Below are 25,727 nucleotides of genomic sequence, written 5' to 3'. Positions count from 1 at the left end.
TTATTTCAAGTATCTAATATTAGTAACATTAATTGCAATCAGGATCTGTGATCACATGTAAGTATAGGATTTCAATCCCATCATATGGCAGTAATAGATGCTATAGAAATTGAGGGGAGGGAGAGTGTAATTGTGAATTCAGTGAATGCAGTTCCTATTGAAGGTGCTCAGTCACTTGTGTGTGTGTGCGCGTGTGTTTCTGCCTGGATCTGTGTCTGGGTCTGTAGTCTCGCTTGCCAGACGAAAGGCACTCCACCCCCAGTGGCTTGTGAGATCAAGTTGGTCTGTGAATGGGAGAGAGAGAGAGAACGTAATCTCCTTGCTAGCTTTCTGTCAGTGCTCCATTCACCTCCTCCTCCTTTGCAGAGTTAATGCTTGCAGGCTTCAAGCCTACGCTTAGGCCTTGAGTGAGCCTATTTTCAGAAGAATCAAGTCTCACAACAGCGCCAGTGTCTAATTCTCTGATCACCGTATAATCCAAAAGAATTGGACTGGGTGTACTGTATTGAAGGCCTACAGTGTCCTCTGTTAAATACAGCAGATGACAGCTGTCCGTCATGTGTCTGTTCAGAATATGGAGCCTGAGGAGCTTGTTGGTCATAGTAGAGCACTAACATGAGAGGAAGTGCACCATGGGTATTTGCAATGTTTCATTTAGTAAAATGTATTAGCACTGAAGATAACAGGTAATAGACAACAATACAGATTAAAAATATATATATATGTGCAGGTGTGATTGGAAGCTGGTTCAGAATATTAGTGATCAATGAAAGAAAGCCATCTAAATATATGCATATTCATCTCTGTTTCAGCACCAATTGGTAGATTAAAAAAATACTCTGATCTTGTAGATTATTTAGGTTTAGGAAAGTATTTATGAATCATAAACTGGTTAGGAGAGCCTCTACGCACAAAATAAAGAAAACTGTGGTTTAATTCATTCAGAAAATTGCCACATTCAGTTCTACAACCCATGGTAATGTTGGAAGATTAGTGTACATATAATGATAATAAGGAGAATAGTGTACAATAGTAGGTTACATCCCCCTCTATTGTCTACTCTAACCATGGAACTGTGTGATGACACGGCCAAGTATTTCGCAATGCGTCGGGTTCAAACTGTTACTGATTGGTCTGCGCTCCACTCCATAATGATTTAATTAGCCTACATTTTTATATTATCAACTGTTACTAATGATCCTCAGCAACAACTACATGGCCGTGAGGGCGTTTACACAGGAAGCAAATAAAGGTAAACAAAACAATGTAATGTAATGATAATGTAGGCTATACCAACTGAAGAGAGCTAACAGTAAATTGGTAGTTGAAAATGTGTGGCTACTGATGGTCGATACTGATAGTGGCTAATATTTAACATGATAGAAATAGGAAACAGAGAAACCCCTGGGACTTTAATGCAGGGAAACATAAATCTGTGTTACCTAATTTCTACCAGGATATTAAATGTGCAAAAAAAACTCTAGACCACCTTTACTCCACACACAGAGACGTACAAAGCTCTCCCTCGCCCTCCATTTGGCAAATCTGACCATAATTCTATCCTCCTGATTCCTGCTTACAAGCAAAAACTAAAGCAGGAAGCACCAGTGACTCTGTCAATAAAGAAGTGGTCAGATGACGCAGATGTTAAGCTAAAGGACTGTTTTGCTAGCACAGACTGGAATATGTTCCAGGATTCTTCCGATGGCATTGAGGAGTACACCACATCAGTCACTGGCTTCATCAATAAGTGTATTGATGATGTTGTCCCCACAGTGACCGTACGTATATACCCCAACCAGAAGCCATGGATTACAGGCAACATCCACACTGAGCTAAAGGGTAGAGCTGCCGCTTTCAAGGAGCGGGACTCTAACCCGGACGCTTATAAGAAATCCTGCTATGCCCTCCGACGAACCATTAAACAGGCAAAGCGTCAATACAAGACTAAGATTGAATCGCACTACACCGGCTCCGATGCTCGTCGGATGTGGCAGGGCTTGCAAACTATTACAGACTATAAAGGGAAGCACAGCCACGAGCTGCCCAGTGACACAAGCCTACCAGACGAGCTAAGTCACTTCTATGCTCGCTTCGAGGCAAGCAACACTGAAGCATGCATGAGAGCATCAGCTGTTCCGAACGATTGAGTGATCACGCTCTCCGTAGCCGATGTGAGTAAGGCCTGTAAACAGATCAACATTCAGACGGATTACCAGGATGTGTACTCCGAGCATTCGCTGACCAACTTGCAAGTGTCTTCACTGACATTTTCAACCTGTCCCTGACTGAATCTGTAATACCAACATGTTTCAAGCAGACCACCATAGTCCCTGTGCCCACTAAGGTAACCTGCCTAAATGACTACAGACCCGTAGCACTCACGTCTTTAGCCATGAAGTGCTTTGAAAGGCTGGTCATGGCTCACATCAACACCATTATCCCAGAAACCCTAGACTCTAATTTGCATACTGCCCCAACAGTTCCACAGATGATGAAATCTCTATTGCACTCCACACTGCCCTTTCCCACCTGGACAAAAGGAACACCTACGTGAGAATGCTATTTATTGACTACAGCTCAGCGTTCAACACCATAGTGCCCTCAAAGCTCATCACTAAGATAAGGACCCTGGGACTAAACACCTCCCTCTGCAACTGGATCCTGGACTTCCTGACGGGCCGCCCCCAGGTGGTAAGGGTAGGTAACAACACATCTGCCACGCTGATCCTCAACACGGGGGCCCCTCAGGGGTGCGTGCTCAGTCCCCTCCTGTACTCCCTGTTCACCCATGACTGCATGGCCAGGCACGACTCCAATACCATCATTAAGTTTGCCGATGACACCACAGTGGTAGGCCTGATCACCGGCAACAATTAGACAGCCTATAGGGAGGAGGTCAGAGACCTAGCAGTGTCGTGCCAGGGCAACAACTTCTTCCTCAACGTGATCAAGACAAAGGAGATGATTGTGGACTACAGGAAAAGGAGGACCGAGCATGCCCTCATTCTCATCGACGGGGCTGTAGTGGAGCAGGTTGAGAGCTTCAAGTTCCTTGGTGTCCACATCACCAACAAACTATCATGGTCCAAACACACCAAGACAGTCGTGAAGAGGGCACGACAAAGCCTATTCCCCCTCAGGAGACTGCAAAGATTTGGCATGGGTCCTCAGATCCTCAAAAAGTTATACAGCTGCACCATCAAGAGCATCCTGACTGGTTGCATCACTGCCTGGTATGGCAACTGCTCGGCCTCCAACCGCAAGGCATTACAGATGGTAGTGCGTACGGCCCAGTACATCACTGTGGCCAAGCTTCCTGTCAACCAGGACCTCTATACCAGGCGGTGTCAGAGGCAGGCCCTAAAAATTGTCAAAGACTCCAGCCACCTTATTTATAGACTGTTCTCTCTGATACCGCACGGCAAGCGGTACCGGAGTCCCAAGTCTAGGTCCAAAAGGCTTCTTAACAGCTTCTACCCCCAAGTAGAAGCTGTTAATCAAATGGCTACCCAGACTATTTGCATTGTTGACTAACCTGTGCCCCTGCACATTGACTCTGTACTGGTACCCCCTGTATATAGCCTCGCTACTGTTATTTTACTGCTGCTCTTTAATTATTTTGTTTTTATTTTTATTTTTTACTTATCTATTTTTTACTTAACACTTATTTTTCTTAAAACTTCATTGTTGGTTAAGGGCTTGTAAGTAAGCATTTCACTGTAAGGTCTACACCTGTTGTATTCGGCGCATGTGACAAATAAAATGTGATTTGATTTGAAGTTAAATGGCTGTACAATTAAATTCTTCATAATGGCACAGCATTTCATAAACCTTACTGTGGGAAAGTTGATATGTTGACATGCTTCAGTTTGCTGCCATATGACTGGTTTCACATTTGTCTCCAGCGATTATAAGGTAAAATAGATCTAAAACATACGTAATTTATATTTACAATTCCCTTATCCTAACAGATTACTCATTTACCTAGCTCTTATCAATAGCTCTTATCAAGTTGTAAATTACAGTGCATGGAGAATGGTGTTATTTCTGTCTGAAAATATTAAGTAGGCCTAGATTATTTTTCCACTTGGAACCGGTAGGTTCGCTAGACCTTATTCATGGTTTCCTCGCGCATATAGGTGGTGGAATTATTAGGGAATTAAATCAAGGTAAGAATACTGTGGACACACCTGTCACGAGACTTTCTATCTCTAATTCAACCTAAGCTTGAATCATTACCAGGGGTTGTAAGGCTCTGGTTTTAATCATAAATGATTCAAGGTCCACAACCAGCAAGAATGATCTGTATTTTTATTCATGGAGAGTGTCACGGTTTCGGCCGAGGCTGCTCCTCCTCCTTGTTCGGGCAGGCTTCGGCGGTCGTCGTCCCCGGAGTACTAGCTGCCACCGTTGTATGTTTTCGATGTTTGCTTGGTTTTGTCTTATTGGTACACCTGTTTCCGTTTAGTGTTTATTATGTGTCCTATAAATTCTTGTTGTTTTAGTCATGTGTTGTGTGTAATTGTTCACCGGTCAGCAGGTGCTGTGTTAGTTTCCTCCATTGTTTTGGAGAGAGTTTCCGCACTTGTGTGCGCGCTATTTTTGGTACTTTGTGTTTTACGCAGTGTGTGCGTAATTTCACTTGCCTCCGGGCTCTTTTTGAGGCCCGTTTGTTTTTGTGAATATACTAAAGTCTGTTGGACGAAGCCTCTGTGTCCTGCGCCTGATTCCTGCACCACATCCACATTCAGCACTGACAGAATTACACACCACTACGATGGAATCAGCAGGAGCAGCAGTAGCACCCGAGTCGTTCGAGGAGCGCGTCCGCGGACAGGACGACAGGATCAACCAACTCGGGACCGCCCTGCAGGGAGTGATAAATACTCTGCACCGATGGGAGACCAGTGGGGTACCCACACCTCCACCTACTTCACCACCACCATCGGTCAGTCCGCCCGTCCAAGCTCCGGAACCCAGTGGGATTCGGCTCTCGCTCCCGAGGGCGTATGATGGCACCGCTGCCGGGACACGAGAGCGTTTCCGCCCTCATCTCCTGTCTCACCGGCAAGGCGTTGGAGTGGGCCAACGCCGAATGGAGGAGGATAGACGCCGCTACGATCACCTACGCGGAGTTCTCCCGCCGCTTCAGGGCAGTGTTCGACCATCCACCTGAGGGGAAAGCGGCGGGGGAGCGTCTATTCTACCTCCGGCAGGGGAAGAGGAGCGCCCAGGAGTTTGCCTTGGAGTTCCGGACTCTAGCGGCAGATGCAGGGTGGAATGAGCGGGCCCTCATCGACCACTTTCGGTGCAGCCTACGGGAGGACGTCCGCCGAGAGCTGGCTTGCAGGGACACCAACCTCTCGTTCGACCAGTTGGTGGACATGGCCATCCGTCTCGACACCCTGCTGGCCACCCGCGGACGTCCCGAGTGGGGGCCGTCTATTCCACCCTCCAGCACCTCCGAGCTCGGGGGTGCTGGCGCTAGAGAAAGGAGGAGAAGGAGTCCGAGGGGGGCCGTCCCCTGCACCAACTGTGGCCGTGGAGGACACACTGCGGCTAGGTGCTGGGGAGGGTCTCCAGGGGGAAGAGACAACAGGCCACGCACTGGGGAGTCCTTCCAGGTGAGTAGGCGCCCCACTTACCCAGAGCTCTCTGTTGTGCACCTAACTATACCTGTCAGTTTTCCACAGGTTGCACCTCGTTCCCAGCATAAGGCGCTAGTAGATTCAGGCGCAGCTGGGAATTTTGTTGATCGGAAGTTTTGTGTAGAGTTAGGGATTCCTCTCCTTCCTGTCAATGCTCCCTTCCCTGTACATGCTCTAGATAGCCGCCCGTTGGGATCGGGGGTTGATTAGGGAGGTGACAGCGCCACTTAGGATGAGGACGCAGGGGGGTCATGAGGAGACTATTCAGCTATATCTGATCGACTCTCCTGCGTATCCGGTGGTGCTGGGGCTTCCCTGGTTGATTACCCATAATCCCTCTATTTCGTGGCAACAGAGGGCTCTTAAGGAGTGGTCTGCCCAGTGTGTGGGGCGATGTCTGGGTGTTTCCGTGGGGGCGACCTCGGTGGAGAGTCCAAACCAAGTGCCCGCAATGCACGTTCCCCCCGAGTATGAGGATTTAGCACTCGTGTTTAGCAAGGCGAGGGCGACGCGATTGCCACCTCATAGACAGGGGGATTGTGCGATAGACCTCCAGGCAGGAGCTGCGCTTCCGCGGAGCCATGTGTATCCTTTGTCTCAAGAGGAGAAGGGGGCTATGGAGACATACATAGCTGAGTCTCTGAGACAGGGATACATACGGCCCTCCACTTCCCCTGCGTCCTCAAGCTTATTTTTTGTGAAGAAAAAGGATGGAGGTTTGCGCCCGTGTATTGATTACCGTAGTCTCAATCAGATTACTGTGAAATACAGTTATCCACTCCCTCTGATTGCGACTATGACGGAGTCATTACACGGAGCGCGGTTCTTCACAAAATTGGACCTCAGGAGCGCCTACAACTTGGTGCGCATTAGGGAGGGCGATGAATGGAAGACAGCATTTAGTACCACCTCGGGTCATTACGAGTATCTCGTCATGCCATACGGGTTAATGAATGCTCCTTCAGTCTTCCAATCCTTTGTGGATGAGATCTTCCGGGACATGCAGGGGCAAGGAGTGGTCGTGTACATCGACGACATTCTGGTGTACTCTTCTACCCGAGCCGAGCATGTAGCCCTGGTGCGCCGAGTGTTGAGGAGGCTGTTGGAGCACGACCTGTATGTCAAGGCAGAGAAATGTCTGTTCTTCCAGGAGTCTGTCTCCTTTTTGGGTTATCAGTTGTCCGCGTCAGGGGTGAAGATGGAGGTTGACCGTGTGTCAGCCGTGCGTAATTGGCAAACCCCAACCACGGTTAAAGAGGTGCAGCAGTTCTTGGGCTTTGCGAATTACTACCGGAGGTTTATCCGGGGTTTTGGACAGGTGGCAGCTCCCATAACATCCCTTCTGAAGGGGGGTCCGGTGCGCTTGCAGTGGTCAGCTGAGGCGGACAGGGCTTTTGGGAAACTGAAGGACCTGTTTACTTCGGCTCCGGTGCTGGCGCATCCGGATCCCGCTTTACCATTCCAGGTAGAGGTGGACGCGTCAGAGGCCGGTATAGGGGCCGTTCTATCGCAACGGTCCGGCACGCCACCTAAACTCCGCCCCTGTGCTTTTTACTCTAAGAAGCTCAGCCCGGTGGAGCGAAATTATGACGTAGGGGACAGGGAGCTGTTAGCCGTGGTACAGGCCCTAAAGGTGTGGAGGCATTGGCTTGAGGGGGCTCAACACCCTTTCCTCATTTTGACTGACCACCGTAACCTGGAGTACATCCGGGCAGCTAGGAGACTGAACCCTCGCCAGGCTCGGTGGAACATGTTTCTAGCCCGGTTCGTATTTAAGATCACGTACATCCCTGGGTCCCAGAACGGTAAGGCAGACGCCCTGTCCCGGCGGTATGACACAGAGGAGAGGTCCGTTGAGCCCACTCCCATACTACCAAAGCTTATCTGGTGGCACCGGTGGTGTGGGAGGTCGATGCTGAAATCGAGCGGGCGTTGCGTACCGATCCTAGCCCTCCACAGTGTCCTGTGGGTCGGACGTACGTTCCGCTCGAGCTTCGGGATCGACTTATTTATTGGGCTCACACGTCACCCTCCTCTGGACATCCAGGTATTGGCCGGACAGTGCACTGCCTTAGCTCTAAGTACTGGTGGCCAACGTTAGCCAGGGATGTGAGGGTTTATGTCTCCTCCTGCTCGGTGTGTGCCCAGTGTAAGGCGCCCAGACACCTGCCCAGGGGGAAGTTACAACCCCTGCCCGTTCCACAACGACCCTGGTCTCACCTCTCGGTGGATTTTGTTACAGACCTTCCCCCCTCACAGGGGAATACCACCATCCTGATCGGTTCTCGAAGGCCTGTCATTTCCTTCCCATGCCGGGTCTCCCTACTGCCCTACAGACCGCTGAGGCACTATTCACCCACGTCTTCCGGCATTACGGGGTACCCGAGGATATAGTGTCTGATCGAGGTCCCCAGTTTACCTCCCGAGTCTGGAGAGCGTTCATGGAGCGCTTGGGGGTCTCGGTGAGCCTTACCTCGGGGTACCACCCGGAGAGCAATGGGCAGGTCGAACGAGTGAACCAGGATGTGGGTAGGTTTCTGAGGTCGTATTGCCAGGGCCGGCCGGAGGAGTGGGCGAGGTATGTCCCCTGGGCAGAGATGGCACAGAACTCTCTCCGCCACTCCTCCACCAACCTAACCCCTTTCCAATGTGTGTTAGGGTACCAGCCGGCTCTGGCACCATGGCATCAGAGCCAGATCGAGGCCCCTGCGGTGGATGAGTGGGTGCGGCGCTCGGAGGAGACGTGGAACGCAGCACACATCCATCTGCAGCGGGCCATCCGTCGACACAAGGCGAGCGCCGATCTCCACCGCAGTGAGGGGCCGGTGTACGCACCTGGAGATCGAGTCTGGCTCTCGACCAGAAACCTACCCCTCCGCCTGCCCTGCCGGAAGCTGGGTCGGCGGTTTGTGGGGCCTTTTAAAGTCCTGAGGAGGTTGAACGAGGTGTGTTACAGGTTACAACTGCCTATTGATTATCATGTTAACCCCTCGTTCCATGTGTCTCTTCTCAGGCCGGTGGTAGCTGGTCCACTCCAGGACTGTGAGATAGGAGAGACTCCTCCGCCCCCACTGGACATCGAGGGGGCTCCGGCGTACACAGTTCGGTCCATCTTGGATTCGAGACGTCGGATGGGGGGTCTCCAATATCTCATGGAGTGGGAGGGGTACGGTCCGGAGGAACGGTGCTGGGTGCCGAGGAGGGACATCTTAGACCTGTCTCTTCTGACTGAGTTCCACCGTGGTCACCCCACGCGCCCTGCTCCGCGTCCTCCTGGTCGTCCCCGAGGCCGGGGTTGGCACACGGCTGGAGCCGCGCGTCAAGGGGGGGGTACTGTCACGGTTTCGGCCGAGGCTGCTCCTCCTCCTTGTTCGGGCAGGCTTCGGCGGTCGTCGTCCCCGGAGTACTAGCTGCCACCGTTGTATGTTTTCGATGTTTGCTTGGTTTTGTCTTATTGGTACACCTGTTTCCGTTTAGTGTTTATTATGTGTCCTATAAGTTCTCGTTGTTTTAGTCATGTGTCGTGTGTAATTGTTCACCGGTCAGCAGGTGCTGTGTTAGTTTCCTCCATTGTTTTGGAGAGAGTTTCCGCACTTGTGTGCGCGCTATTTTTGGTACTTTGTGTTTTACGCAGTGTGTGCGTAATTTCACTTGCCTCCGGGCTCTTTTTGAGGCCTGTTTGTTTTCGTGAATATACTAAAGTCTGTTGGACGAAGCCTCTGTGTCCTGCGCCTGATTCCTGCACCACATCCACATTCAGCACTGACAGAGAGCTCTGGCGCCAAAACCCATACATACTTTTTTATACCCCTTGACACACAAAGGCACTTTGCTCCGCCCACCTTTAGGAGGCTTTTTTTAACCCGTTTTCTCAGTCCCCTTCACCCTGGAATGTTTAGTCCCGCTCCCCTCTGTTAGTGGGTTGCCACTACATTATAACTCTTAACACCGTTCACACATTTATACTGTATTTAGGGTGAAATACTTTAGTCATTATTCTTAAAATACAAATTAATCTAACAATCCACCCTTTGACTAAATGTTTTCACATTCAGGATAAATGTATTTTACAAGCATGATTAATCTCAGAGATTACGTCAGAACTAATAAACATTTCATCCAATTGCGGTCTTTCAGGGTCCAAATCCTTGTCATCCACCAAGCCTGGAGGATCGTTTTTCACATTTCCCTGGTCAGAGTCCGGAGTCAGTCCATCTCTCATCATTGTTGAGATACTGCATTTCACCAACGCCTGACTCACCAATCCTCGGACACAGGGAACAAGACAACAACCACATAATACAAGAATACCCATACAAACACTGACCGCTCCTAAAATGGTGGCTGCTATGGTTTTCCATTTACCAAACATTTCATCAAACCACCCTATCCACGATGCAGTTAATTCTGCAAGAGCTCTGGTGACTGTCCCATCCAGTGTGGTGTTGTTAGGGATAAATGTGCAACAATGGCTTATCATTCTATAGACACCGGCCCTTTCTGCCTGATCTAGAACCAACCTCTACTAAGTCATGAGTGGGATGGCGGATAATTGCTCGGAGATCCCCTTTACTGCATCTCTAGTCTGGTTAATAAATCGTTGTTGGTTGTAATAGATATAATTTATCCAATCCACATTCTTGTTTATTGTCACCCACCAGAAAAAAATTGTGGTAAAACCCTCCCATATTTGATTCATAGCTTTGTATTCGTCTGGAACACCCCTGGGGATGCCTATACCATCTATCCAAATTGGGCTATTTCCTTCCTGACCTATATTTCTTCTCCTCCTGATTATTCTTCCTGTCACTGGTCTTTGATGACTAATTCTTACAGGTTTGGACCAACAATACTGGTGCACAAGTACCCACCCATCCTTCTGGTAATGTCTGTCGAATGCTCCCTTTGTTAGTACATGCCCACCACACATCAGTCAGAGGGATGGTAAGGTTCATAATTTTTCCCCTCCTTTCCTTATCTAAATCAGTCGCATTAATTATCTCCTTTCAGCCATCAAAATCACCCAAGTTACGGGTGCCATTTCTATGTCTGTAACACTGGTATTCGCCAGGAGTTAAAGTGAATCTAGGTGGGCTGGCCGAGTAAGTCAACTTTGCCAGCCCAATCCCTGTGCAATTGGGCTCTTTTTGATTGGACCCCAGGTCTAATACACAGGGAAACATTGCCTTTGGCATTGGGGCGGTCAACATTGTCGGTCGCCCAATGGAGCATGCATAACAATTGGTCTCCCCCAAGGCCCTAGCGGTGTACTTCATCCACTTTAACCAGAGATTTTCATCAGGGACCCCCTCCACTTCCCCTTGGTTCCATTCTTGGAGGAGAAAATCTTTCATAGTAGACGGGTTAGTCGAATTGACTCCGTCATCCCTTGACTGATCTACTCGGTCTATTGCTATTAATGGATTAATGACAGTACCTGTGCCCTCCATATCTTTCGACTCCATCAAATGTAATCTTAGACAAGTATCCCGTCCGTATTCGTCCGCACAAGCCCAGTAAGTTCTTTTCATGTCCTCTTTAGTGACCTTTACTATTGTTTCTACCATCTCTACCACCCCCCCGTCTCATATCTCCGTCCCCCAGTATGTCTAAATACCTGAGCCCAGGAACAATCCGCAGAGGGAGCTGAACATAAATACAATGGGATTTTATAATCCCACGTTGCTTGCTTATCCGCCCTGATAAAATCCCTAATCCTAATTTTGAATCTTACTCCCCACCCTTCTCTGACTCCTATTTTGTAGATCACTCGTCCTTGACGGTCAGTATGTCGGGTCGCTTCCCTTTTATTTCTTAATAATGGTAAGGCCATAGCTTAATTGGTGCGGGGTGGTGGTGGATCTTGACATACCAAGACTATTGCCGAGACTATGATGCAGCTCAGGGTCACCCATATTCCCAAAAACCGCCAACCCTCTCCTGCCTTTAGTCCTTCTGCTTGGTACCACCCCATACTCATACCCTAAGAACACACTACAGTGATGATAGGTCGGGGTAGGAGATCTTCATTAACAGAGGTGACCCCCGGACCCTTTTGGTTCCAGTTCTTCTCTCCAACTCTGCGTGTGTTCAGTGGTGCTTGTATGTGGTCTTACCTTCTTGCAGTGGGTAACATGGAACCCGGTTGCTCTTTCTGCTATTCTAATGGCAAAGGCAGTGACCAATATAACCTGATAGGGCCCTTCCCAACAGGCCTGCTTCCAGTTTTTCTTCTTTAGGGACTGGATGCTTTTTTTATTTTTTTAAAAGTATTTTCTCTCCTTCGTATATTATTTAATCCTACCATTAGCCTCTTCCCCCCTCTTGACACATAGTTCTGCTCATGTGTCAATATTACCACCTACCTAAACAATCACTTAGGTAATTTATCAACCAATTGCCATGCCTTTTATTTTTTAGACTGTCTTTTGCTTCTTTATCGCTCCTCCCACTTCCTTTGTCTTTTATGGCGGCTAAATTCGACTTTCTTTCAGTTCAGAATCAATTAGTAATCCAATCAATCAATCTCTTATCTTGTAAAAACACTTATGTTTAGTTCAAACTCTGTTCTACCCCGGCTCTCCCGGGCTTGACCTGAAGACTGATTGTTGGACATGACAAGTCCATATTTAAATCTTTCAAACCTAACACAACCCCCCTTCAAGCTGTAATCAATCAAGAAGATAGCAAAGGAGAGACAGGTTTTAGCCTGAACTCTGCTTAATCCTGGTGCCGCTCCCTTCACAATGTTTGAAGAGAGACAAAAGACAGCCATGGATTGAAGGAAGACCAAGCACTTCGACCCTAGATCACCTAAGTCTTCTGCCTAGCAACAAAGAATAAAAAACTCTATGTTCGTGATTAACCCAGTTATATCTAATAGCCCACCAAAAAAAAAAAACATCACCATCTTTAAATCACGACCAATGTCATATCCCTCTTTACTCTCTACCATTTGGGTAACATCCCTGATATATGTAGGAAAAGCTAAGACTGTTTGGGAAGAGAGCAACAACATAAACTGTTCTTCCTCCTCAGAGTTCCAAATGATTTTACCACGGGCTGCCATTGCCTTCCCATAGATAAGATCACTTAATTTACCATATGCAGTACATAATGGAGTACCCAAGCTTTACAGCAGTCTATCATTACCAAAAAGCTCATAATTCTTCATCTATTTTTGGACATCTAGTCCCTATCTTCCTGATCTTATTGCTAAATCAATGATCTAGGCAATAGCTGTTTCGCATTAGATTGTGCCTTCCTCTGATTACTGCAGCTCATTGCATTAATTTAGTTTCAAATACAAACTTGTGGTTTATTAAAGCCTAATAAAAATGAAATGTACATGACAACATTTGATAATATCTCAACTTACTTCTATCCCGTAAAAGTAATCCAAGATTAGTACAATTGACTAGCAACAGGTATCTTTCATTAAGGGAAAGCTCTCTCCCTCCTCTGTTATCTTAATGTTTCAAATATCACCCAACAAACCGTTCCATCCCACAGCATAGTAAACACCACCTATTAACTGTTGAAAATCCCCTAAATTCAACATAACAACCCTTTATAAACATCATGCTATGTGTGTTGTTTTTTATTTGAAAAACCCAATTGAAAAACAACAATCAAAGATAGCCAGGCTCAACTTAATTTGGTAGCTCCCTGTTACGACCTAAATACTGCCTAACTTCACTACTGCTCCCCCTCGCCCTGAGCAACATTCCAATGAGATAAACTAATCTCTTTCTCCTGGTTATACATTTTGTTAACCTTCAATTACCATCAGTAATCTAAAGATGGTAGTACACACAAAACATGATACAGATATCCCCAGTCCTAACCCATCAATAATGTTTGTATCAATCTAATTCCTCATAACTAATCCATAAAACCACTCAAAATTCCTCGAGTATACAATGATTATTTAATTGATTACCCTAAATCTGCTACATGTGATCTCATCTCAAATGATCCATTATCAATTATTTGATCAACCCCCTAGGAAAATCTGTCTCCCCTTCTATTACACAATTCAGTTATTTTTACCTTTACATTCCCAATTTACTATTACTTTAATCATTGCAACTTGTTGCATTGATGTTCTTAAAATGTAAACCTATTGTTTAATAACGTCATACTTATAACCAATGTTTTTTCAATCCATCATCCTAATAGTAAAAACGATATCCCATTGTTCACGTAACAAAACTAAATTATTTTTTTAGAATCCACCATTTATTTTCATACAATATAATAATAATATAATATAATATGCCATTTAGCAGACGCTTTTATCCAAAGCGACTTACAGTCATGCGTGCATACATTTTTTGTGTATGGGTGGTCCCGGGGATCGAACCCACTACCTTGGCGTTACAAGCGCCGTGCTCTACCAGCTGAGCTACAGAGGACCACAATTGTTACACAACATACACCACTGGTGTTACTCAACCTATATAATAAAGTAATAACCATTTGAATTCATCAAAGCACTTCCTTCCAGTAAAGTCTTTAGACCTCTACTTGAAATTTTCCAGCTCAATCTAACTCGCTGGACTGTCTCTATTTTTCCCCGCTAACCAGAGCCATAAATTATTCTCCTTTGTCCTCAACTCAATTTTATTTTCATAGACCTATCTAGAATACTTCTAAAGCTATCTAATGCAACTTTTAATACACGTAAAAACTCTCTCTATCTCCACCCATTCCCTATTGAATAAGTGAGTCTTTCTATTTAACCCCCAACCACGCTTCAAATCTTCCATAGTATTAACCAACCAAATACTAAGTAGTATCCGGTTACCATTCATACCAGCCGTTGAATTCCCTCATACACACAGATTTCACCTTATGCCATTCAAATGCCCAACAAAACATAATAGTTCAATGGAACCCTCTATTGGCTCTCTACTATTTATACATTACTTCTATAACCACTTTAGTTATGGTCCGATTACCGATTAAACCTTATCACATAACCTTATCACCTAATCAAACAACGGCACAACCTTAAACTCATATCGGCCGGCTGGTAGCCCAGTAACCAAGAGCACTGTGTCAGCAACCGAGAGGTCGCCGGCTCCAATCCCCGAGCCGACTAGGCGAAAAATCTGCCGATGTGCCCCCGAGCAAGGCACCCAACCCCAACTGCTCCTGCAAGTCGCTCCGGACCAGAGCGTCTGCCAAATGACCAAAAATGCAAATGTAAATATTCTCTACTTTCTCACTCATGACGTACGTCTACGTTTGGGTGAGAAAGTTCATACGTATATATCGTTAGAAATGTATAGGTACCTCTCAAATAATCGCTTTGTGGTGTTTTTAGCCAATTCTTAATCGACACGAATAATTTCTTCAAACATTTTACCCGTGGAACCAAAAAATAGACTGTCCTATCTCCGACACTGCTCTTTCCTTTATCCCTGCAGTCACGATGGTTATGACCTGTTCTGTTACAGTATTTACACGGGGCCTTACACTCCCTTGCCAAATATTCCTCTTTGTTACAGTTAAAGCACTTCCTCTCTCCTTCGCGCTTCCAAAAGCCATAACCTCGCTGTCTCTAGCCCCTCCCCTCACTGTTTCTTCCAATCCGTTCCACAGTTTACATGCATCTGCTTAATCATAACTTCTAACTTCTCCACATCGAGATGCCCAATAAATCCATACCTCTTCTCCCAAATGGACCCATAAAACATATTTCTTCGATCTCTTCCTAACATATATCTTTCATCCCCCGTTAATTCTCGAACCTCTTTAGAATATTTATTTCCCATGGTGGAAAAATAAGAAATCCCCCCGTTTAGTAATAATTCAATCCAGAATTATTTTCCTGGGACTTATTATTAGGTGCGACTCTTGAGCCAATGTTTATGATCTGCTTTTGTAATTAACCATTTAAATTATCTAACCCGTAACCCAGAGTTTTTTTTTTACTCCAGTTTCATGAAAGGGATCGGACAACCATTTTTTCTCACGCGACCTATTTTAGTTCCTTCCTTGAAACAATTATCACGTATTTCGATGGATCATTAAGTCTCACACGTATACAACATTATACGATTTTTTGCTAACACTATCCGTAACCTAGAGGTCGTAACTGCTCCAGTTTCATGAAATAGACAGAGTTAGAGCAAATCCCCAGTTGTTTATGCGACTTTTGACTTATCTATCTTACACGATGATAATTATCTCCCTTCCTGTTTATATTGTAACACTGTACCCCATACAATCTCAATATTAACTAGTTTATTTTGGTGATGGTCATTCACCTTGAGTCATTTCAGACCCCCTTCCTTTTAATTCTCTTATGAGATTTTGGTAACTATTCTCTGCCCTCCACAATAATTACTATTCTCATACAAGTTCAAATCATTACACCAAAATCCATGAATAAAAATTACTGACCTTCTCCTTGCAGTTCGGATTTAAATGCTTTTTCAATCTCGTTAACGTCTTTATCGTTCATAAGATTAATCACCGGCCTGTTTATAACCTTAACGTCGAAGGCCAGGACTATTCTCAACGGATGCAATCATCCGCCCGTTGTCACGATCGCTTAAGGAGGGAGACCGAGGCGCAGCGTTGAAGGTGAACATATCTTTTATTTACTGATCACACGATCAAAACAATAAACGATAACGTGACGTCTACAGTTTAACACAAACCGAAATGAACAAGAAACCACAAACACAACGTGAAAGACAGATAGTTAAATATGGCTCCCAATCAGAGACAACGAGCCAACAGCTGACACTCGTTACCTCTGATTGGGAGTCACTCAAACAAAGAAATACAATACCTAGACCCACAACAAAACATAGAAACTAACACCCTGGCTCAACATACGAGAGTCCCCCGAGCCAGGGCGTGACACCCGTGCACGGTTTCGGTGTCCTTAGAACGACAAAGACGTATTTTTGAGCTCCGCTCGAAGGACCACTTGTCACGAGAATTTCTATCTCTAATTCAACCTAAGCTTGAATCATTACCAGGGGTTGTAAGGCTCTGGTTTTAATCATAAATGATTCAAGGTCCACAACCAGCAAGAATGATCTGTATTTTTATTCATGGAGAGCTCTGGCGCCAAAACCCATACATACTGTTTTATACCCCTTGACACACAAAGGCACTTTGCTCCGCCCACCTTTAGGAGGCTTTTTTTAACCCGTTTTCTCAGTCCCCTTCACCCTGGAATGTTTAGTCCCGCCCCCCTCTGTTAGTGGGTTTCCACTACATTATAACTCTTAACACCGTTCACACATTTATACTGTATTTGGGGTGAAATCCTTTAGTCATTATTCTTAAAATACAAATTAATCTAACAACACCTCCACCACACCTTCATTTATTCGATCTCCACCCCAAAGGAATAGCTGGTGAATAGCATGCTATTCTCATGCTGAGGTTCAAGGTCAGAATAGGCATAGAGAGAAAAGTGCATAAAAACTGAATTACGTTCCATTTACGCATGCTTAACTCGGGTCGGAATCGGGCCCTCAAGGCCTAACCTCACCAGCAGTAACTGATGAGGAGGATATTGCTGACAGCCTAAATAGCTAGGTTATGTTCAATAGTCACCAAACAGAAGAAAACGGACTGAAGCAGGGACGGACTACCTTGTCCTATAAGAAACCCTTATGAATATGACCCTGATTGGGATTATAGTTTCTTAGTGGAAGGGCCCCTTTAAGAAATGTCAACTGACATCATAAAAACACCTGAGTCAAATATTTTTGCCTTCACCTACAGGGCTCACGCTTACATAGTTGAATGGCAGCTCTCTTTGCTCCAAAAAGCTGCCGTTTCTTTTTTTCTTTTTCAAATGTGTTTGTGAGTATGAAGCACAAGCCCCTCCAGCTCTCTCCTCCCATCCATGTAGTATCTGTAGCAGGATGCAGAGCGATGTGCCGACTGGCTGGGTCTGTGGATGAAAAGATGGGGGATTAGTGGGAGAAACATGAGGAAAAATAATCCATGTGACATCAGGGTGTAGAGGCCAAGGTGAGAGAAGTGGTGGGGATTCTATACTGGTGTAGCAGTATGAAACAGGAGATTACACTCTTTACCAGTTGCCCTGCACTGTGCTACGCTTATGTCTCTTTAAGTGCTCTGGGATCAGTCCTGGGCCATCGCACCATCACACTCAACATGCCAGAAAGTCAAGGGTCATCGTGGATACCTGATCCTACAGATTTAAAATGTACTATCTACGCCCTGGTGTTATTATATAGATCGTTCCACAGAATTAGTCCTTTTGGGTAGTGTAATTTTATTTAACCTAATTTTAACATTCTGTCATGTTTTACTATCTCAAGAGGTTAAATAACAATAAATGACTATAGTAAGTGCCTATTAAGTGACAAATAAAGTAAGAGTTAAATAAATATACACTGCTCAAAAAAATTAAGGGAACACTTAAACAACACAATGTAACTCCAAGTCAATCACACTTCTGTGAAATCAAACTGTCCACTTAGGAAGCAACACTGATTGACAATAAATTTCACATGCTGTTTCTGCAAATGGAATAGACAACAGGTGGAAATTATAGGCAATTAGCAAGACACCCCCAATAAAGGACTGGTTTTGCAGTTGGTGACCTCAGACCACTTCTCAGTTCCTATGCTTCCTGGCTGATGTTTTGGTCACTTTTGAATGCTGGCGGTGCTTTCACTCTAGTGGTAGCATGAGACGGAGTCTACAACCCACACAAGTGGCTCAGGTAGTGCAGCTCATCCAGGATGGCACATCAATGCGAGCTGTGGCAAGAAGGTTTGCTGTGTCTGTCAGCATAGTGTCCAGAGCATGGAGGCGCTACCAGGAGACAGGCCAGTACATCAGGAGACGTGGAGGAGGCCGTAAGAGGGCAACAACCCAGCAGCAGGACTGCTAGCTCCGCCTTTGTGCAAGGAGGAGCAGGAGGAGCACTGCCAGAGCCCTGCAAAATGACCTCCAGCAGACCACAAATGTGCATGTGTCTGCTCAAACGGTCAGAAACAGACTCCATGAGGGTGGTATGAGGGCCCGACGTCCACAGGTGGGGGTTGTGATTACAGCCCAACACCGTGCAGGACGTTTGGCATTTGCCAGAGAACACCAAGATTGGCAAATTCGCCACTGGCGCCCTGTGCTCTTCACAGATGAAAGCAGGTTCACACTGAGCACATGTGACAGAGTAGGGAGACGCCGTGGAGAACGTTCTGCTGCCTGCAACATCCTCCAGCATGACCGGTTTGGCGGTGGGTCAGTCATGGTGTGGGGTGGCATTTCTTTGGGGGGCCGCACAGCCCTCCATGTGCTCGCCAGAGGTAGCCTGACTGCCATTAGGTACCGAGATGAGATCCACAGACCCCTTGTGAGACCATATGCTGGTGCGGTTGGCCCTGGGTTCCTCCTAATGCAAGACAATGCTAGACCTCATGTGGCTGGAGTGTGTCAGCAGTTCCTGCAAGAGGAAAGCATTGATGCTATGGACTGGCCCGCCCGTTCCCCAGACCTGAATCCAATTGAGCACATCTGGGACATCATGTCTCGCTCCATCCACCAACGCCACGTTGCACCACAGACTGTCCAGGAGTTGGCGGATGCTTTAGTCCAGGTCTGGGAGGAGATCCCTCAGGAGACCATCCGCCACCTCATCAGGAGCATGCCCAGGCGTTGTAGGGAGGTCATACAGGTGCGTGGAGGCCACACACACTACTGAGCCTCATTTTTACTTGTTTTAAGGACATTACATCAAAGTTGGATCAGCTTGTAATGTGGTTTTCCACTTTAATTTTGAGGGTGACTCCAAATCCAGACCTCCATGGGTTGATACATTTGATTTCCATTGATAATTTTTGTGTGATTTTGTTGTCAGCACATTCAACTATGTAAAGAAAAAAGTATTTAATAAGATTATTTCATTCATTCAGATCTAGGATGTGTTATTTTAGTGTTCCCTTTATTTTTTTGAGCAGTGTATATATTAGATTTATTTAACCTTTATTTAACTAGGCAAGTCAGTTAAGAACAAATTCTTACTTACAATGACGGCCTACCAAAAGGCAAAAGGCCTCCTGCGGGGACGGGGGCTGGGATTCAAAATACAAATAGAGGACAAAACACACATCACGACAAGAGAGACACCACAACACTACATAAAGAGAGACCTAAGACAACCACCTAGCATGGCAGCAACACATGACAACACAACATGGTAGCAACACAACATGACAACAACATGGTAGCAACACAACATGGCAGAAGCACAACATGGTATCAACACAAAACATGGTACAAACACAATTGGGCACAGACAACAGCACAAAGGGCAAGGTAGAGACAACAATACATCACGTGAAGCAGCCACAACTGTCAGTAAGAGTGTCCATGATTGAGTCATTGAATGAAGAGATGGAGATAAAACTGTCCAGTGATTGTAACAGGGTTGACAATTTAACCTTAAATCAGCCATAAATCCCCTCGTGACAGGGGGAATGGAAGCTCGTTGTGTACAACCGGGAGGGGCAATTGAATGCAAACTTCACAAAAATGTTTTAATTGTTAAAATATTTCTTGCCTGTCTATCTATGGGTAACAGGGTTGACGTGTTATGCTCGACCCACTCAGTTTTCTACCACAAAACAACAGAAAATGGCCAAAAAGAGTAGAACCAGCTCAACTGCTATGATTTCACTATTAGATGTTCAATGTTTCTTTAGAAAAATGTATTTAAGGCCTCCCGAGTGGCGCAGCGGTCTACGGCACTGCATCGCAGTGTTGCGGCGTCACTACAGCCTGGGATTGGCCATGACTGGGAGTCCCATAGGGCGGTGCACAATTGGCCCAGCGTCATCCGGGTTGGGGAGGGTTTGGCCGGGGGTGCTTTACTTGGCTCATTGCGCTCTAGTGACTCCTTGTGGTGGGCCGGGCGCCTGCAGGCTGTCTTCGGTCGTCAGTTGAACTGTGTTTCCTCCGACACATTGGTGCAGCTGGCTTCCGGGTTAAGCGGGCGGGTGTTAAGATGCGCGGCTTGGCTGGTCATGTTTCGGAGGACGCATGACTCGGCCTTCACCTCTCCAGAGCCCGTTGTGGAGTTGCAGCAATGAGACAAGATCATAATCACGAAATTGGGGAGAAAAAGGGGGTACAAAAATATATAATATTAAGAAGAATGTATTTAAAAGGAATAGTTTTACCATTATAAAACGAGAGTTCAGTTCATGTAACAAGGTGAACCTTAAAATGAGGGACATGTTGTTTTTATTAGCTTAAAGTGAATCACTAACTTCAGAAATGATGTTGTCAAAGCAACAAAATAACTAGGGCTTTACAATGATGATGAAAACTTGGAGAAATGTTGGGGTTAAGTGGGTTAAAATCTTCATAGAAGTCACAGAGAGTGCACAGAGGGACATGTCAAAATGCTGATTTATTGAATTTTCTATGTGGTCTATATTAAAGGGCACTTCATTTAATATAACAGGTTTTTAAAATCCAATATTGGTGCACAATTTCTACGTAAAATATCAAAGGGACGCAAAAGGGACTCATTTTGTGGAATGACCCATACAACACTATAACACTCACAATATTTACTTATTTGCCCTTGAGCAAGGAACTTAACCCTAATTGCTCCAGGGTCACCGTTGATAATGGCAGACCCTGGCCATGACCCCACTCTCCGAGGGTGTCTCAGGGGGAGTTGGGATATGCAAAAAATACATTTCCAATTCACACATGCATATAATACACACTTGTACATGGGAAATAGGACAAATATAAGCAACCACCTAATTATTATAAATGAAAACATATCATTACAGTGCATTAATTATCAGAGAGAATGAGGTCGCTACTAGGGTTTCTCTGTCCTCAGATGCCTCTGCAGGGTAGAGATAGAGACCAGTGCTTCTAAGCACTATATCATGTCTTTGGCTTGTTTAGGACACAGGTTGGCTTTTAATTCACCATACTTTACTTTTTACCCTGACAGAGCCACAGCACTTAGCACACACTAAGACCACGATAACGGGAGAAATAGAGCACCATAAACATGCACTTGTGCTGCCATTGCCACCCTACCTTTACATAGATATGGACACCTACTATTACAGCACCACAGTTAATGATCATGAAAGTAAAGGGGGAAATGTGTGCACACAATAATGCTATCCCAAGCTGTAATAGCCTGTGACAAAACAGATGACGTTTTGGCCATATAGCCTTGATTATGCACTATTAACAATCCATGTAATTACAGCTAGCCTATAAGGTTTGATTTCCAATGCTCCAGAGACAGGGAGGTATGGTCATTTGAGAAGTATAGTAACAAAAACACAAGAGGGTCATTAGGAATCATAGAATAAAAGACTATGCTATGGGTTTCATAGAAGGGACTGTATGTTGTGGAGAGAAATGTGTGTGGAAATGTGTGTAACATATTTTACCTCTTTCTTTGACCCACAGGCTATTTAACTGTCACTATTGAGCCTCTCCCTCCCGTTGTGATTGGAGACACGGTAACGCTCAAGTGCAATTTCAGGACGGATGGCAACCTGCGAGAGATTGTGTGGTTTCGGGTGAGTAGGGGGGCCTTGATGTCTGTGTATGAACTGTATGGTTGTTTGCAACAGCACATACTGTATCTTGTGTTTACTTCTATGAGAAGCTTTTGACTAGGTCGGCTTTGTTCTCTGCCATTTTCCATTTTCCTGACAAATGTGTCAAATATTTTGACGCAAAGAGAGAGAGCATTAGATACAGTACATAACTGTACTATATCTAATGACTTCTCAAGAGCTACTCGGTTTGATAAGCTCCTTGTGAAAATTTACTTCAAACTCTCATGAACTAACTAAACTGATTAAAGTGGCAAAAGAAGAGGCTTCAAAGCTCTCTAGCCTTCATGACTTGGAAAATAATAACTGTGTGCATCGATTAAAAAAAACGGATTAAGCAACATCTCACAGCACAACGCCTCTCCACTATTTGACCTAGATATTTTGTGTGTATGTATTGATATGTAGGCCATGTGTGCCGTTTTAAAATGTATGTAGTTCTGTCCTTTAGCTGTTTTATGTTCTGTGTGGACCCCAGGAAGAGTAGCTGCTGCTTTCACAACAACTAATGGGGATTCTAATAAAATACCAAATACCAAGATTGTGTTTTGTGTAGAAACTTGTGTTACATGTATGTCAAATCAAATCAAATTGTATTTGTCACATGCGCCGAATACAACAGGTCTAGGCCTTACTGTGAAATGCTTACTTACAAGCCCTTAACCAACAATGCAGTTCAAGAAATAGTTAAGAAAATATTTACTAAATAAACTAAAGTAAAAAATGAAATAAAAAGTAACACAATAAAATAGCAATAACGAGGCTATATACAGGGGATACCGAGTCAATGTGTGTGGGTACAGGTTAGTCGAGGTAATTTGTACATGTAGGTAGGGGTAAAGTGGCTATGCATAGATAATAAACAGTGAGTAGCAGCAGTGTAAAAACAAAGGGGGGTGGGGATCTCAATGTAAATAGTCCGGGTGGCCATTTGATTAATTGTTCAGCACTCTTATGGCTTGGGGGTAGAAGCTGTTAAGGAGCATTTTGGACCTAGACTTGGCGCTCCAGTACCGCTTGCCATGCGGTAGCAGAGAGAACAGTCTATGACTTGGGTGACTGGAGTCTGACAATTTTTGGGGCCTTCCTCTGACACCGCCTAGTATATAGGTCCTGGATGGCAGAAAGCTTGGCCCCAGTGATGTACTGGGCAGTACGCACTACCCTCTGTAGCGCCTTACAGTCGAATGCCGAGCAGTTGCCATACCAGGCAGGGATGCAACCGGTCAGGATGCTCTCGATGGTGCAGCTGTATAACTTTTTGAGGATTTGGGGACCCATGCCAAATCTTTTCAGTCTCCTGAGGGGGAAAAGGTGTTGCCGTGTCCTCTTCACGACTGTCTTGGTGTGTTTGGACCATGATAGTTTGTTGGTGATGTGGACACCAAGAAACTTGAAATTCTCGACCCGCTCCACTGCAGCCCCGTCGATGTTAATGGGGGCCTGTTCGGCCCTCCTTTTCCTGTAGTCCACGATCAGATCCTTTGTCTTGCTCACATTGAGGGAGAGGTTGTTGTCCTGGCACGACACTGCCAGGTCTCTGACTTCCTCCCTATAGGCTGTCTCATCGTTGTCGGTGATCAGGCCTACCACTGTTGTGTCGTCAGCAAACTTAATGATGGTGTTGGAGTCGTGCTTGGCCACGCAGTCGTGGGTGAACAGGGAGTACAGGAGGGGACTAAGCACGCACCCCTGAGGGGCCCCAGTATTGAGGATCAGCGTGGCAGATGTGTTGTTGCCTACCCTTACCATCTGGGGGCGGCCTGTCTGGAAGTCCAGGATCCAGTTGCAGAGGGAGGTGTTTAGTCCCAGGGTCCTTATCTTAGTGATGAGCTTTGTGGGCACTATGGTGTTGAACACTGAGCTGTAATCAATGAACAGCATTCTCACATAGGTGTTCCCTTTGTCCAGGTGGGAAAGGGCAGTGTGGAGTGTGACTGAGATTACGTCATCTGTGGATCTGTTGGGGCGGTATGCGAATTGGAGTGGGTCTAGGGTTTCTGGGATGATGGTGTTGATGTGAGCCATGACCAGCCTTTCAAAGCACTTCATGGCTACCGACGTGAGTGCTACGGGGCGGTAGTCATTTAGGCAGGTTACCTTTGCTTTATTGGGCACAGGGACTATGGTGGTCTGCTTGAAACATGTAGGTATTACAGACTCGGTCAGGGAGATGTTGAAAATATCAGTGAAGACACTTGCCAGTTGGTCGGCGCATGCTCTGAGTACACGTCCTGGTAATCCGTCTGGCCCTGCGGCCTTGTGAATGTTGACCTGTTTAAAGGTCTTGCTCATATCGGCTACGGAGAGCGTGATCACACAGTCGTCTGGAACAGCTGGTGCTCTCTTGCATGCTTCAGTGTTGCTTGCCTCGAAGAGAGCATAAAAGGCATTTAGCTCGTCTGGTAGGCTCGCGTCACTGGGCAGCTCGCGGCTGGGTTTCCCTTTGTAGTCCGTAATAGTTTGCAAGCCCTGCAACATCCGATGAGCGTCAGAGACGGTGTAGTAGGATTAAATCTTAGTCCTGTTTTGATGCTTTTCCTGTTTGATGGTTCGTCTGAGGGCATAGCGGGATTTTCTTATAAGCATCTGGATTAGTGTCCCGCTCCTTGAAAGCGGCAGCTCTAGCCTTTAGCTCGGTGCTGATGTAGCCTGTAATCCATGGCTTCTGGTTGGGATATGTATGTACGGTCAGTGTGGGGACGACGTCATCGATGCACTTATTGATGAAGCCGGTGACTGAAGTGGTATACTCCTCAATGCCATTGGATGAATCCCGGAACATATTCCAGTCTGTGCTAACAAAACAGTCCTGTAGCGTAGCAGCCGCGTCATCTGACCACTTCCGTATTGAGCGAGTCCCTGGTACTTCCTGCTTTAGTTTTTGCTTGTAAGCAGGAATCATGAGGATAGAATTATGGTCAGATTTGCCAAATGGAGGGGGAGGGAAAGCTTTGTATGCGTCGCTGTGTGTGGAGTAAAGGTGGTCTAGAGTTTTTTTTCCTCTGGTTGCACATGTGACATGCTGGTAGAAGTTAGGTAAAACGGATTTAAGTTTGCCTGCATTAAAGTCCCCAGCCACTAGGAGTGCCGCTGCTGGATGAGCATTTTCTTGTTTGCTTATAGCCTTATACAGCTTGTTGAGTGCGGTCTTAGTGACAGCATCGGTTTGTGGTGGTAAATAGACGGCTACGAATAATATAGATGAAAAGTGTCAAGGGTGTGTAATGTGATGTATTCCTTCACTTTCTAGGTGACAGAGGGTGGCAGTGCCAAGCAGAAGATCTTCACCTACGATGCCATGTACAACACCAACTTCTCCCATATGGAGGACTTCCACAGACGAGAAGACTTGGTCTACCAATCAACTGTCCGGTAAGCTTGAACTGTAGGCGGCAGCCTCAAGAAAGAGAGCATTGGTCAGTGTTTTCACCCCCAAGTGTAGGCTTATTTTATTTGTTCGTCT

At 45.8% G+C, this 25,727-nt stretch overlaps 1 protein-coding gene across 2 annotated transcripts in view; it reads left to right on the top strand.

Moving 5' to 3' along the window:
• LOC121545516 (immunoglobulin superfamily member 21-like) overlaps positions 1-25,727 on the top strand; it is a 33,551-nt gene that overhangs the window by 929 nt on the left and 6,895 nt on the right. Inside the window, exons 1-3 of one of the 2 annotated variants that reach the window (XM_045209402.1) lie at positions 16,109-16,247; positions 22,110-22,222; positions 25,515-25,636. In XM_045209402.1, coding sequence (XP_045065337.1) covers positions 25,563-25,636 — 74 coding nt within the window. In that variant the 5' untranslated portion in view covers positions 16,109-16,247; positions 22,110-22,222; positions 25,515-25,562. Of the gene's footprint in view, positions 1-16,108; positions 16,248-22,109; positions 22,223-25,514; positions 25,637-25,727 lie in introns of those variants that run through there. The other variant, XM_045209401.1, reaches the window with a different exon arrangement.

This window comes from Coregonus clupeaformis, chromosome 30 (assembly GCF_020615455.1).
Source record: "Coregonus clupeaformis isolate EN_2021a chromosome 30, ASM2061545v1, whole genome shotgun sequence".
Taxonomy (NCBI): domain Eukaryota; kingdom Metazoa; phylum Chordata; class Actinopteri; order Salmoniformes; family Salmonidae; genus Coregonus; species Coregonus clupeaformis.
Note: the sequence above shows the minus strand (reverse complement) of the source record. Positions and strands in the feature narration are given on the sequence as shown.